At 47.4% G+C, this 11,309-nt stretch overlaps 4 protein-coding genes across 4 annotated transcripts; 1 reads left to right on the forward strand and 3 right to left on the reverse strand.

The window, feature by feature from the left end:
• Positions 1 to 18: 18 nt before the first annotated feature.
• Pmar_PMAR018273 (conserved hypothetical protein) lies at positions 19 to 1,423 on the forward strand (the record flags this gene model as incomplete). The annotated part of the gene is made up of 5 exons (XM_002766392.1): positions 19 to 111; positions 174 to 245; positions 291 to 418; positions 477 to 588; positions 644 to 1,423. 5 exons carry the CDS (start codon positions 19 to 21, stop codon positions 1,421 to 1,423), a joined length of 1,185 nt encoding a protein of 394 aa, XP_002766438.1.
• Positions 1,424 to 3,016: 1,593 nt separating this feature from the next.
• On the reverse strand, positions 3,017 to 3,234 carry Pmar_PMAR018274 (conserved hypothetical protein; the record flags this gene model as incomplete). Its single annotated transcript, XM_002766393.1, has 1 exon — positions 3,017 to 3,234. A coding segment is annotated over one exon (218 nt), but the record flags the coding sequence as incomplete, so codon positions are not given.
• Positions 3,235 to 3,500: 266 nt separating this feature from the next.
• Positions 3,501 to 4,277, reverse strand: Pmar_PMAR018275 (Pyrrolidone-carboxylate peptidase, putative). The gene is made up of 3 exons (XM_002766394.1): positions 4,120 to 4,277; positions 3,903 to 4,073; positions 3,501 to 3,859 (listed from the first exon to the last, which is right to left on the reverse strand). The coding sequence occupies exons 1-3, from the start codon at positions 4,247 to 4,249 to the stop codon at positions 3,519 to 3,521; spliced, it is 642 nt and encodes a 213-aa protein (XP_002766440.1). The 5' UTR covers positions 4,250 to 4,277; the 3' UTR covers positions 3,501 to 3,518.
• Positions 4,278 to 9,156: 4,879 nt separating this feature from the next.
• Pmar_PMAR018276 (merozoite surface protein 2, putative) lies at positions 9,157 to 10,229 on the reverse strand (the record flags this gene model as incomplete). Its single annotated transcript, XM_002766395.1, has 1 exon — positions 9,157 to 10,229. One exon carries the CDS (start codon positions 10,227 to 10,229, stop codon positions 9,279 to 9,281), a length of 951 nt encoding a protein of 316 aa, XP_002766441.1. The 3' UTR covers positions 9,157 to 9,278.
• Between the last annotated feature and the right edge of the window lie 1,080 nt (positions 10,230 to 11,309).

The following is an 11,309-nucleotide window of genomic DNA, read 5'->3' on the forward strand; positions in this document are numbered from 1 at the left end:
GCCGAGTTTACTAGAGAGATGAGGATACCCCAGAGGGCAGTTGGTAAGGCGATTGGTCGTGGAGGGGAGACCATCAAGAGGTTGAAGGACGAGCTCAGTACATTCATTCAAGTAGGAGTGGAGGGCCATAATGGCGGTGACGATTCTGGTGGCGGTAGTCGTCGCATCTTCAGGTTGACCAGACTACTTCCGATCAAGGTTTTAGCACTTTCAAAATCAGTGGTCCTACTGCTGATTCTGTTGAGGTACTTCTCGTTGTCTCTGTCTTGTCCACCGATTCAGTGTTTCAGGCTGCGATATCTCATTTAAAGGGAGTCGTCCTATCATGTGAACCGTGTGAGTGTCTATATCCTGATGATGTTGAAGAGGAAGTAGAAGTGCCCGCTGATAAGGTCGGGACTGTCATCGGCCCCCAAGGGTAACAACACTACTCCCTGGTATTTTGACGGCCGCCGATCATGTTGCATCATCCTTAGGTGCGTGCTTGATGAGGTCCGTCGCCGCAGCGGCTGCCGAGTCCAGCTGCAGCCAGTCGAAATGGAGGATGGGAGTCCTCGCTCGGCTAAGGTCGTTGGCACAGCTGATGCGGTAATGCTGCTGCTGGTGTTGGTGGTAGTCATGTGGGACACTACACACTGTTTAGGTGCGTGTCTGTGTGGACCTCCTCAACGATGTTATAAGTGGTGCCTTCGATGTGAGCTCAGTGATCAACCGTCAAAAGGCTCACTACCAACGTCTCAAGTCGGGCACTTTGGGTGGTGGTAAAGGCAAAGGCAAAGGGAAAGGGAAAGGTGGTGGTGGCGGCGGCGGCGGCTATTGGAACGCTAATAATTCGGCTGCTGCTGGTGGTCCTGGTGGGACTGCCATGGGAGGCCTTGGTAATGGTGGTAATATGGTGGGCCAACAGAATCTCAACTACCCTACGAGTATGGGCGGCTTTGTCCCACCCCAAGTTATGTATTCACCACAGATGTTCGCCGCAGCTAGTCAAGGGATGCTATCACCACACATGGCAGCCACAGCTAGTGGGCCTATTCCACCTTATTTAATGTCGATGTTTACCGGTTATCAACAACCACAGCAACAACAGAGTCCTAGTGGGGGTCCTGGGATATCGGCTGCTGAGTTGACGAGGCAGATGCAGCAAGGGTCTGCTACACAATCGGCTAGTGGTGGGACTGCTGCTGGTGCTGCTAGCAATAGCAATCAGTATTTGCAACAACAACAACCACCGATGAATATGCCTATATCACCCCAAGGTATCATAACACCCCAGCAGGTCATGGCTGTCCATCAGACTCTATGGCGTGGCCAACAACAACAACAGCAGCAGAATGAAGCGGCCCCTGAGGTGTCTGATACATCAACTCCTACTATGGCTAACAATGATAACGAGGAGAGAGGCCAGACCGAGCGTTCGTAAAGGGGGCTCATGAACAGCTTGATCATCATCGTTATGGTGATGATGATGAGCATCAGCAGCACTATGATGACCGGTGTTGCCCTACTAGGCCGTTCTCGTATTTGTCACATTTGGTAATTGTATGACTAGTAGTAGTGGGCCGCCTTGGCAGTCGATGTACAGCAGCAATAGCAGGGTTCGGGGTTCAAGTTTGCTCAATAATACTAATGTTGATCGGTGTTATGGTCATAAGCTGCGAACGCAGCTGAATTAGCAGCAGTCTTAAGAGTGAACTCGTCTGTTATAGTCATTGAAGTCACCATTCGAGCCAGCCGAGGTTTTCCTTACATTGGTGCTGTGTTGTCACTATAGTGTGTCGACCACCGAGCGAACCATCACACATCATAGAGAACAGGAGACAATCCTCACGTACACACCATCAGGGAGCTCGCAACCGCATCACCTCCAGGCGAGTGAGATCAGCTCACAGTCACATCGTTCATGCTTCCCTCCCTCCCTTACTAGCACTTCAAAAAAGGGTAGTTGATCGAGCGCTAGTACCCGGTTTCCACCCGATACTAGAATCGACAGCTGTGATGCGCCCGATGATGTGCGTGGTAAAGTAGTTGTGGGGAATTCCTTTTCGCAATTGATGGTGTTCTGTGATGCTGTAACGGGAGTAATGATGGTAGTCTAACGAGACTGAGTCAATAAGGGGCCACAGACCAATTCGAATAGTTTCGTCTACTTGTGATTCAACATACTACGATCATATGCAGTCGGCGATCGTGGTGCCCCCGTACGTGGCCCTTGTTATCATCGTCATGAGAAACCGCAATTGTAGCCGTTCTTGAGGGGCATCCTTCGTAGAGCCACGTGGCTATCAGCCATCACCTGGAAATAACTGCCTCCGGCCCGCTCGACGTTAAGTTTCAGCCTACAAATCGGTGATGTTATCCGAATCCAAGGCCCTCATAAGGAGATCCCTCAACTCCTCCTAGCCATGGGGGAGAAGTCTGAGCCACTCGAGTGCTTGGAAGGGCAACCAGACCCCACGAACGAGTCCCTTAGCGTTGAGTGCTATCGCTGATAGAGTATACTCATCTTTGGGCCTCTGAGGTTGTCGAGGTGACGACCGGGCACCCTTTGCATCGCGGTGTTTGTAATGTGACAGTACGTCGAAACGCAACTAGAGGAAGGTTTAAAACGCATAAATACTTACGGAGAGACACAGCAGCATCGCGTGGGCGTGCGGATGAGTCAAGTTATTTGTATTCTGACTTGTTATCCTTGCAACGCTATCAAGTAGACGTGAACTAAACGAGATCAACACACTGTAGTGGATTGTGTCGCGTATGGCATCTGCGACAACTCAATCAAGTAGTAGAGTATCGCCCAAATGCCTTTGGTATGTCGACATCGCCGTCCTCAAGCACACCTTTTCAATGTCTTTCCTTAACCCCAAGACGTTATTCGTATGATCTAAGTAGTAGCCTACAACGCGCGGTATCCACCCGTCGCTTCCTGCGATGATAAAGCGGATATCTCAAGGCTAGCTCCAGCAGGTAGCCAAGTACTCTGTCACCATGTATAGAGGCGAGCCTCGACTACTACCGCGATAGTAGTAGTAGTAGTAGTAGTAGTAGTAGTATTAGTAGTAGTAGTAGTAGTAGTAGTAGTAGTAGTAGTAGTAGTAGTAGTAGTAGTAGTAGTAGTAGTAGTAGTAGTAGTAGTAGTAGTAGTAGTAGTAGTAGTAGTAGTAGTAGTAGTAGTAGTAGTAGTAGTAGTAGTAGTAGTAGTAGTAATATGGGCTCTTGCTGGAGACCTTTCAGCTGACCATAGACTGACCCCCACCATCAACGGAGATGAAGGATGAAAACGAGGAGTGGCCGGTATACAATAACATCAGTGTGGTAGAATATTCGCATGGTCAACTACATGTGTTGGTGAGAATACGAAAATTCTGAGGAAATTTTGGGAAATTCTCACTGGTTTCCGTACACTTTCACCCGAATTCGAAAAATACTCCTGTGATGAGTAAAGAAACTTCTGAGGGAAGCGAACATATATTTTCCAACACTGCAAAGCATTGTTTTCAGAGACGACTTGCAACTGTTCAGAAACTGTTCTCGCATTGTATAGCGACAACGTCGAGGATCTCCTTCACCATTGCACACTGCTTCTCCTCCGGCAACACACTGAACGATGGAAGGTGAAGAAAAAGAGCGCGCCCCTCCATGTTGGCAAGTGAGTGGAAGAATATATAATTACAAAGATATCGGCCAGCATCATCAGAGACCTCCACACGACACCCTCGTTCTTGACAAGCCCCAACGATCGCCTCTACACTCACTGAGGTTTGCAGCTTCTCGGGTTGGCCCGGCAAGATCTCACGCCCACTCAGCTGAGCACCCCGCACATCTGGCACTCGAAAGGTGGCCACGTTATGGGCCGTACCTGAGGCCTATGCTTCTCTAAGTAGAGGGAACGTTGTACTCACGTTCTAGTTTCAAGTGATCACATTGGGCATCAACGCCCATGTGCAGTAGAAGGACATTTCTAGCCTTGGATAGTTCCTCAGCCTTTTTACTCATTGCCATCGATACTCGCTCACACTCCTCAACCGAGACCTCCACAGCTGAGCTGAAGACCTCATAGTCGCTGCACGTGCCTGATACTACTCGCCGTAGCAAGGAGTGTCGAGGGAGTTAGATCACCTATGTGTTTGTCTTCGGCATTTTCCAAAGCCTCGGCTACAGCTTGCGTAGGGTTTTCCTCAACGCCGCTGAAAGGGCCGAAGCCTGTTAGTAAAATATGCACTCCCTTTGAAGCGCCGTCAGCACTCATCACGGATAATACTATTCAAAACTAAACTGAATTATAGGGGCCTTTCGATACACCGATTTCGTAAGCCAGAATCGTTTCTTACACGTATAATACGATGCTAGAATCGATTCTGAATTCCAGAGCTGGTCCAATGAACATGGTAATAAGTTTATCACCAGATGAAGCTGGCGACAGAGTAGCCGAGGCAATATCAGGCTGATCACCACTTTTACATCACCTTAGATTAGTATATTCATTATAGATAATTAGTAATCAAGTATAATACGATACATATAAAAATAATATATAAAATGGGCATATCCCGATATTGATAATAACTAATAATATATATGTCTTTATTAAAAATAGAATACAATATGTAATAAATACCTAATACTCATAATATTATGATATACTAATTAGATGGCCTGTAGCACGCCACTTTACTGGAGACGGGCCGATAAGAAGTCAAAGTGATGATGCCTTCAACTGCATAAGGTGACGGACCTCATTGCGACACTCCTTACCAGGTGAGTATTTGCGGGATTTATGGTATAGTTATAACGGGACACGACTCGGGTCACACGAGAATCGCTATGATAAGACATTACAACGAGGATCATACTGGTCTACTTCTCCCTATTCCCTCTTAGTGCTTCGCAAGGATATTTGGCGTACCCAAAACGTAACAAATACAACCTTCAGGGAGAACCCGATATACAATAATTTCGAAAACCTAGCGATGTGATTGCAAAGTAATGCCACTCCGGGCGCGCGCTAGTTACAAGTGTACGTGGGCTCGCGTGCAAGTAGATTCATTCGTCGTCGCGTCTCATCAGCTCATCTCTATCACAACAACCTTCCATGCACAGAGGTAGACGATTCGCCTCACTTACCAACGACTACCCCGGGTCGAGATGGCAGTAATACCGCACCTTGAGTACATCTATTAAGCCTTCTTATCTCAGGGCTGTGGCCTCCTCTAGATCCCCATCAACTATCTATCCTTCATTACTAGAGGGCCTCACTATACTCATTATGGTGTTCTTCACCGTTCGCTTCGTGGTGCCTGTATTCTCACACTTTTTCAAAGTGGTGCGGCGAAGTTACGAAGCTCATCCGTACGCCCCCTTCGAAGTAGACGCCCGACCACTGGATCTACAATATAACGAAACCAGGTATGTCTTATTTACACATACCTTCTCTCAGTGAACTCGTTCTGAAACGCATGATGGGCTCTATAATAGATTGGTAACTCGTATATCACAGTTACAGAGTGAGCCCATGGTGTCGAACTCGGTGTTAACTTCCCGTTACGCTTTCTCAAACTGGTGTCGACCGCATTCATTGGCTTATCACAACTTCGCTTGTTGAGGAAGATGCTTCACTCTTCCACAAATTTTCATTGGCCGGACTTGCACCAATTTTAAGCTGATATTGCGAAGTATGCATCCATGCAACGTGAGTGCCAAACTGATTTTGTTGTCCATGTTGACTCGAAAACTCTGGGAATTACCATCAATTATCAGAGTCGTTCTTGTTCAGGTCTCCCATGGATAGGAGCACATTTACAGACCACTGCTTCTTCAATGCTGTACAACTGCAAACTCGAGGGACGCAGGCTGGTTATCTCTCCCCGGTGTCCGTCACATCCGATGACTTCGTGAAAGTGTGATTTCATTTTCTACTGCCCAACTATGCCTGTTAACTCAAGCAACATGTCACTACCTATTCATGTGAGTGATCTTACTTGGAGAAGGCTTTGCGTTTATCTGAGTCCTCCCTAGTGAAGCGTTCACGATACATTATCGTCCAAAATGAACGGCTCATCATCATGAATAAGTTGATGATCTCATTGTCATTGAAGAGAAAATTGAGCAAGGGTCCATGCTCATTCCAATCACATCAGTGTAAAACAGTGTCGATCAAGTATTCACAGTTTCATCAATCCTTGTCCGAGTTGGAAGATTTATTGACTCAAAATCGGCAATATCCACGACGACTTATCTACCCTCGCGATAGTACTGCGCACTACAAGAGTTTACGAGATACGTATGACGTGTTAGTACCGAACCGAGATGAACGTTTGTGTCAACCGTGTGACCATAAGGCGGGTTACTTATCGCTCGCCTCGATGGAAACGGCTTGAAAACGGCTACAGAACGGGGGGAAGACATTCTGAATGTCGCCAACTGGTGCATAGTTTGACAGGTTCCTTCCGATTGTAGCGATGTCATCCTCGTTTCCTTGGCCTGCCGACTGGAGCCCTTACCATAAAGACCGTTTGGAGCGCTACTGTCACGGTCGTGGGCACTGGGTGAACGGCAGGTGCGAGTGTGACGACCAGTGGGTATATGGGTGGTCTACCCACAAGCCTAATGCCTCGGAGAATATGAGATACAGTGCTATCCTGTAGCTCTTCTCGGTGATGGAAAGTCTGTTAGTCGTCGTCCTTTCAGGCAATGTGCTATCTGGGGAGGCAAAATACAATGGAACGAGACGATCCAAGGGCATGTACAGTCGAGAGGAATCATCTACTGTAAGTTCATTGACCCTGTGTAGTTCTTCATCGTTCCTTTCAGTATGCGAAGACCTTATCAGAGGAAATATCCCGGATGTTGCCGGTGGAATGTTGTAGCCCTCTACAGACGCTGTGGTCCTTACCAATAACTCTTGCCATGTTTTTCAAGGTGCTTCCCCACCAATTATACCCAGTTCGAGTACGAGTGGCACCCCTGTACTTCCTCACCGACAGAATCGTCGCTGTAAGATAGCAGTTCTATTTATCAGATCTATCCGAGAACATCGACTGTCCCTACACATGGAATCGCTTCATGCAGCGTTGTGAATGCCAAGAAGGAGTTATATACGCCAAGCGTAACCCTTTGACAAGTTCGGTCATGCTCGAAGCTGATGAATGGCACATGTACGCTTAACCAGTGGCTATCGTCGAAGCTCAGCTGTCTGTTCGCAGTCCTTGCCCAAAGAGAGGTACCGGCTTGGCCTTGCCGGACAATGGTTCTCACTGGCTCGACAGGGATATCCCTGCTCCAGAAAGATGGCCTCATATAAGTGGGTATTGCTCTCTGTCGCTGCTCTCTGACCCGCCGTGCTCGTCAGTACCAGACTGTCACGGTCGCGGCAACTGGTCGGAACGGGAGGGAATCTGCATATGCGAGGAGGGCTGGAGGTCAACGTATACTCCTGGCGGGACTCGCGAGTAATCCACAGAGCTTCCTCAGAAGTTGTCCAAAAATGCACTTCTCAGGTTCTGTGTCAAGAATGTCACTACAACGCGCCCTCCCGTAGGATCCTCTCGCGCTCTACCCGTGGTTATCTCCATTTGCCCGTCTCCGTTGATTATACACCTTCAGCGATTATATGACTGGTGTCTCAGAACTCGACCCATGCTCCGGTGTGGGGACGTATTGTTGGGGTCACTCCTACTCCGGGGCAGTCCAACAACAGTGATACACCGATGATTGTTGTTGCAATACCGTTCCTTGTCGTCATCGTTGGCCAACTTTTTGCTATCCTCTGGCTGTAAGTTGTTGATGTTGCTGTTCATGCCCTACACAATCTGCGCAGGTTTAAGGCGCTCCGACGACAAGCAAAGGAGAGCAGTTCAGCGGGGACAGTCGAAGCCTCTCCGAGTGGGGGTTCGGCAAGGTATCGCCTGCGCGGAGGTTTTGCGTGGATCCCGAACGACGCTAGGGAGTTGTTTTCAGTCCGACCGGAGAAATTCACAACGCCAGTGCTGGTCCTCTTGTATGTGCACCTGTTAAGTCGCCATGATGGCTGTGTCAAACACAGTATTTGGCCGAATTGGAAATGCAGCACACTAATGTTTCTTATGTGTGATCATGAAGTTTTCTTGAAGCTCTGGTTGAGTATTTTGTGTCGTGTTCATCAAGGGTTTATCTGAAATAACAACGCAAAAGAATGCTACTGTTTGTGAAGTAAAAACATATTAAATGCGATATTCTAGCTCCGATATGAGCTTTTGCTCTTTTCCCTGGTGATTTGGAATCCATGGGAGTAAAAACTAGTATACTGTTTGTGCGAGAGGAATTTTAAACTGGTCGATTATGAATCCGATCGGGAAATGTGCCTCGGGAAAATTACTCCAAAGCTCCAACCCATCGTCTGTCCACGTCGAAAGTGAACGAAATGACTGTAACGTTAGTTATCCCTCTGCTTCTATTGAGAGGAACTGTCATTTGCCTTGATTGTACACAAGGATCCTGTTTCTACCCAATTTCCAAGGCTTGAGGCCAAACAAGAGCCACAGCCAGAGGCAGGGGATAGAAGCTGAGCAACGGCTTCGCATTAAGAAGCCTATCGAGAAAATCCACGATGGGAGAGCCATCCGTCTTCGACGCAACTATCATCCCATACAGCTTCGACAAAGTCCCTTTCTGCTCAGCTGGTTTTTGGCTTAACCCTACTCTACCGAGATGTCCTCGAATTGTCAAGTAATCGGATCTGATTCCAAATTCGACAATTTCTTTGTGACTTCATGAAGAACACAACCCGACAGACACCCCATTGTGTTGGTCTGGAAGCAACACGAGGGAGAAACGAGGTACATCGCCTTTTCATGTGCTTGCAACTTGACCTAGATGTCGTTTGCGTATATAGCATACTTTGCGCATATTAGTCGTTTGCGCATATTAGTGTATCATTTCTAATGCTTCAGTGAAGCGCTCTTACTTCTACCGATAGCCAAATACATGTAGCTGACTACCTCGAACCAGCCGCCAAATCGTTCGTTACCCTACGAGCAACTCTTCGAATCCACCACGCTCGACTGTGTTTGCATCACCTTTAACCTCTCATCTCAATTGACGTCGGGACGGAATAGAACTCAAAGACGCTCCCCTGCCAAACGAAGCGAAAACATAGTAGCGCGCAAGAGAGTGGATAACCGAAAACTCATTCATGATAGTCACAGCCATCAATCATGAATCGGTAACAAAAAGCGTAAAAAATAGCAACAAGAGTAACCTTCTGGACAAGTTAAAGGCCAACAACACAGACTCAGTGAACTTTAGCACTGGTCCTTCGAAAGGCTGAGAGACATTACTCCAGCCAGAGATACATTGACATGGTCGTTCGACTCGTCGTACGTAACAGTCAGAGCTTCGTCAAGTTCCTGAGGCGTCATACCGAGCTCACTAGCCAACTCCACCATCTGAGGATCATTATAGTCAGGCTCCATCGCAGTGCAGTCCTCCATAGTGTAACCAATACCCTTGACATTAACTAGAGGTCTTACAGTCAAGTCGAATGTTTCATCGTTGATAGTAGCGGTGCCCTTAAAAAGCATGTACTTACCGCAATACTTTCCACTAGGAGCAGCAAGACAACTCTCGGCGGGGCCGGACGTAGTCGTAGTGGTCGAGGCAGTTGTAGAACCATCAGACTTCGCTGTAGTTGATGTTACCAACGTTGAGGTTGCGAGACCAGTAGAGGCACTACTCGAATCACCAGAAGTCGTCGAGCTAGCCGAGGGTGTAGTGGTCGGTCTGAAGAACGGCTTCCTTGTTGTAGTCTCGGAAGGATTAACTGTAGGTCCATCAGCAGAAGAAGTCGTCGAGCTAGCCGAGGGTGTAGTGGTCGGTCTGAAGAACGGCCTTCTTGTTGTAGTCTCGGAAGGATTCACTGTAGATCCATCAGCAAGAGAAGTCGTCGTAGTGGGTCGGAAGGGCCTCCTCTTGGTAGTGGTCTCTGATGAGACTGTGGTTGAATCATCTAAAGAGCCAGAAGTCGAGGTGATAGGGAACGACGTCATCACAGTAGAAGTCCGAGGAGTAGAAGTGCTCTCAGACGACGACTGTGTAGAAGTAGTTTTGATTGGAGATGCAGTAGTGGCCAGAGCAGCTGCCGTAGTAGCTATACTAGGAGCCGTAGTAGGAGCTGCAGTAGTCGTCGAATCATCACTGCATCCCGTCAAAGAGAGAGCGACAATAGCAGAGGCAGCAACCACGAAAAACTTCATAGTGATCAACTTGGAAAAACACTAGAAACACTCATAACGCTCATACGCGATTGACAACTACATAAATCCTAACGCCATTCACTCAATGATCAAGATCCTCCCCAATGATAATCACATACACCTGAAACCCAATTTTAAGGATAACCTTGACTTTAACAAGTGAATCCATACCTGTATTAGTACTAGCGAGCTATGCCATATTTTAGCGTATCACAAACAGATAAGCAAAAAACGAGTAATGCTAAAAATGCGGGTCTGGTTGTGGTAGAATCGGGCTACTAGTTCGAACAGGAGACACGGACTGAAAGTGCACTGACGATAAACCTAGTGCTGCTCGTCTTCGACAATAAGATGAGCTTTCACGATTATTTCAAGGAATGTGGGTTTTTGTAACTTTCCTTTAGCACTATCATCTGGCATCGCGCATTTTGTATACGAAGCTGATTGTTCCAGCAATGGGCGCATTGCGTATATGAGCCTTTATTGTTTCAAAAATGGGGATTCCCTCTCAGGGAATGACGTGGCCTTACTATCTTCGACGAGGTCTGCTCGCAGGTATAAGACCGCGGAGCACTTACACTTTTTCAACAACCTCTATGGTTGAGAGTTCTACCTTTCCATGAAAGAGGAGCAGCTAAGATTTCTTTACGAGAACATGACACTAACAAGTGAGTTTGATCCTCTCACGAGCAAAACGCGTATCTGACTCAAGAGCTTATACATTCCATTTTCATGTCAAGTGGTACTTGCCTGCCGACTCGGCAATGCCGAGTCCTCACAGTGGCTTTGTATCTTAGGAGGAGACCTTCCTTAAGGAAGGAGCGTAAAGAGTTCCTACTCTCAAGGTACGCCTCAACGAGAAGGTCCTAATTTATAGGCCCACTGACTCCTGTGAAAATCATTTTCCCCTCGATCTCACTGGATGACCAGTCTTACTCCCCCCACACAAACGCAACGTTAGCGGTAGTTTTCTCGTGACAAATCTCCGTAGAGTCAAGATACACATTCACAAACAACAGAGAGCAGCAACAAACATATGTGTGAACTTCTCAACATAGTTTTAAAAGTCAAAACAACACC

This window comes from Perkinsus marinus (genome assembly GCF_000006405.1).
Source record: "Perkinsus marinus ATCC 50983 genomic scaffold scf_1104296972926, whole genome shotgun sequence".
In the NCBI taxonomy this organism is placed as follows: domain Eukaryota; phylum Perkinsozoa; order Perkinsida; family Perkinsidae; genus Perkinsus; species Perkinsus marinus.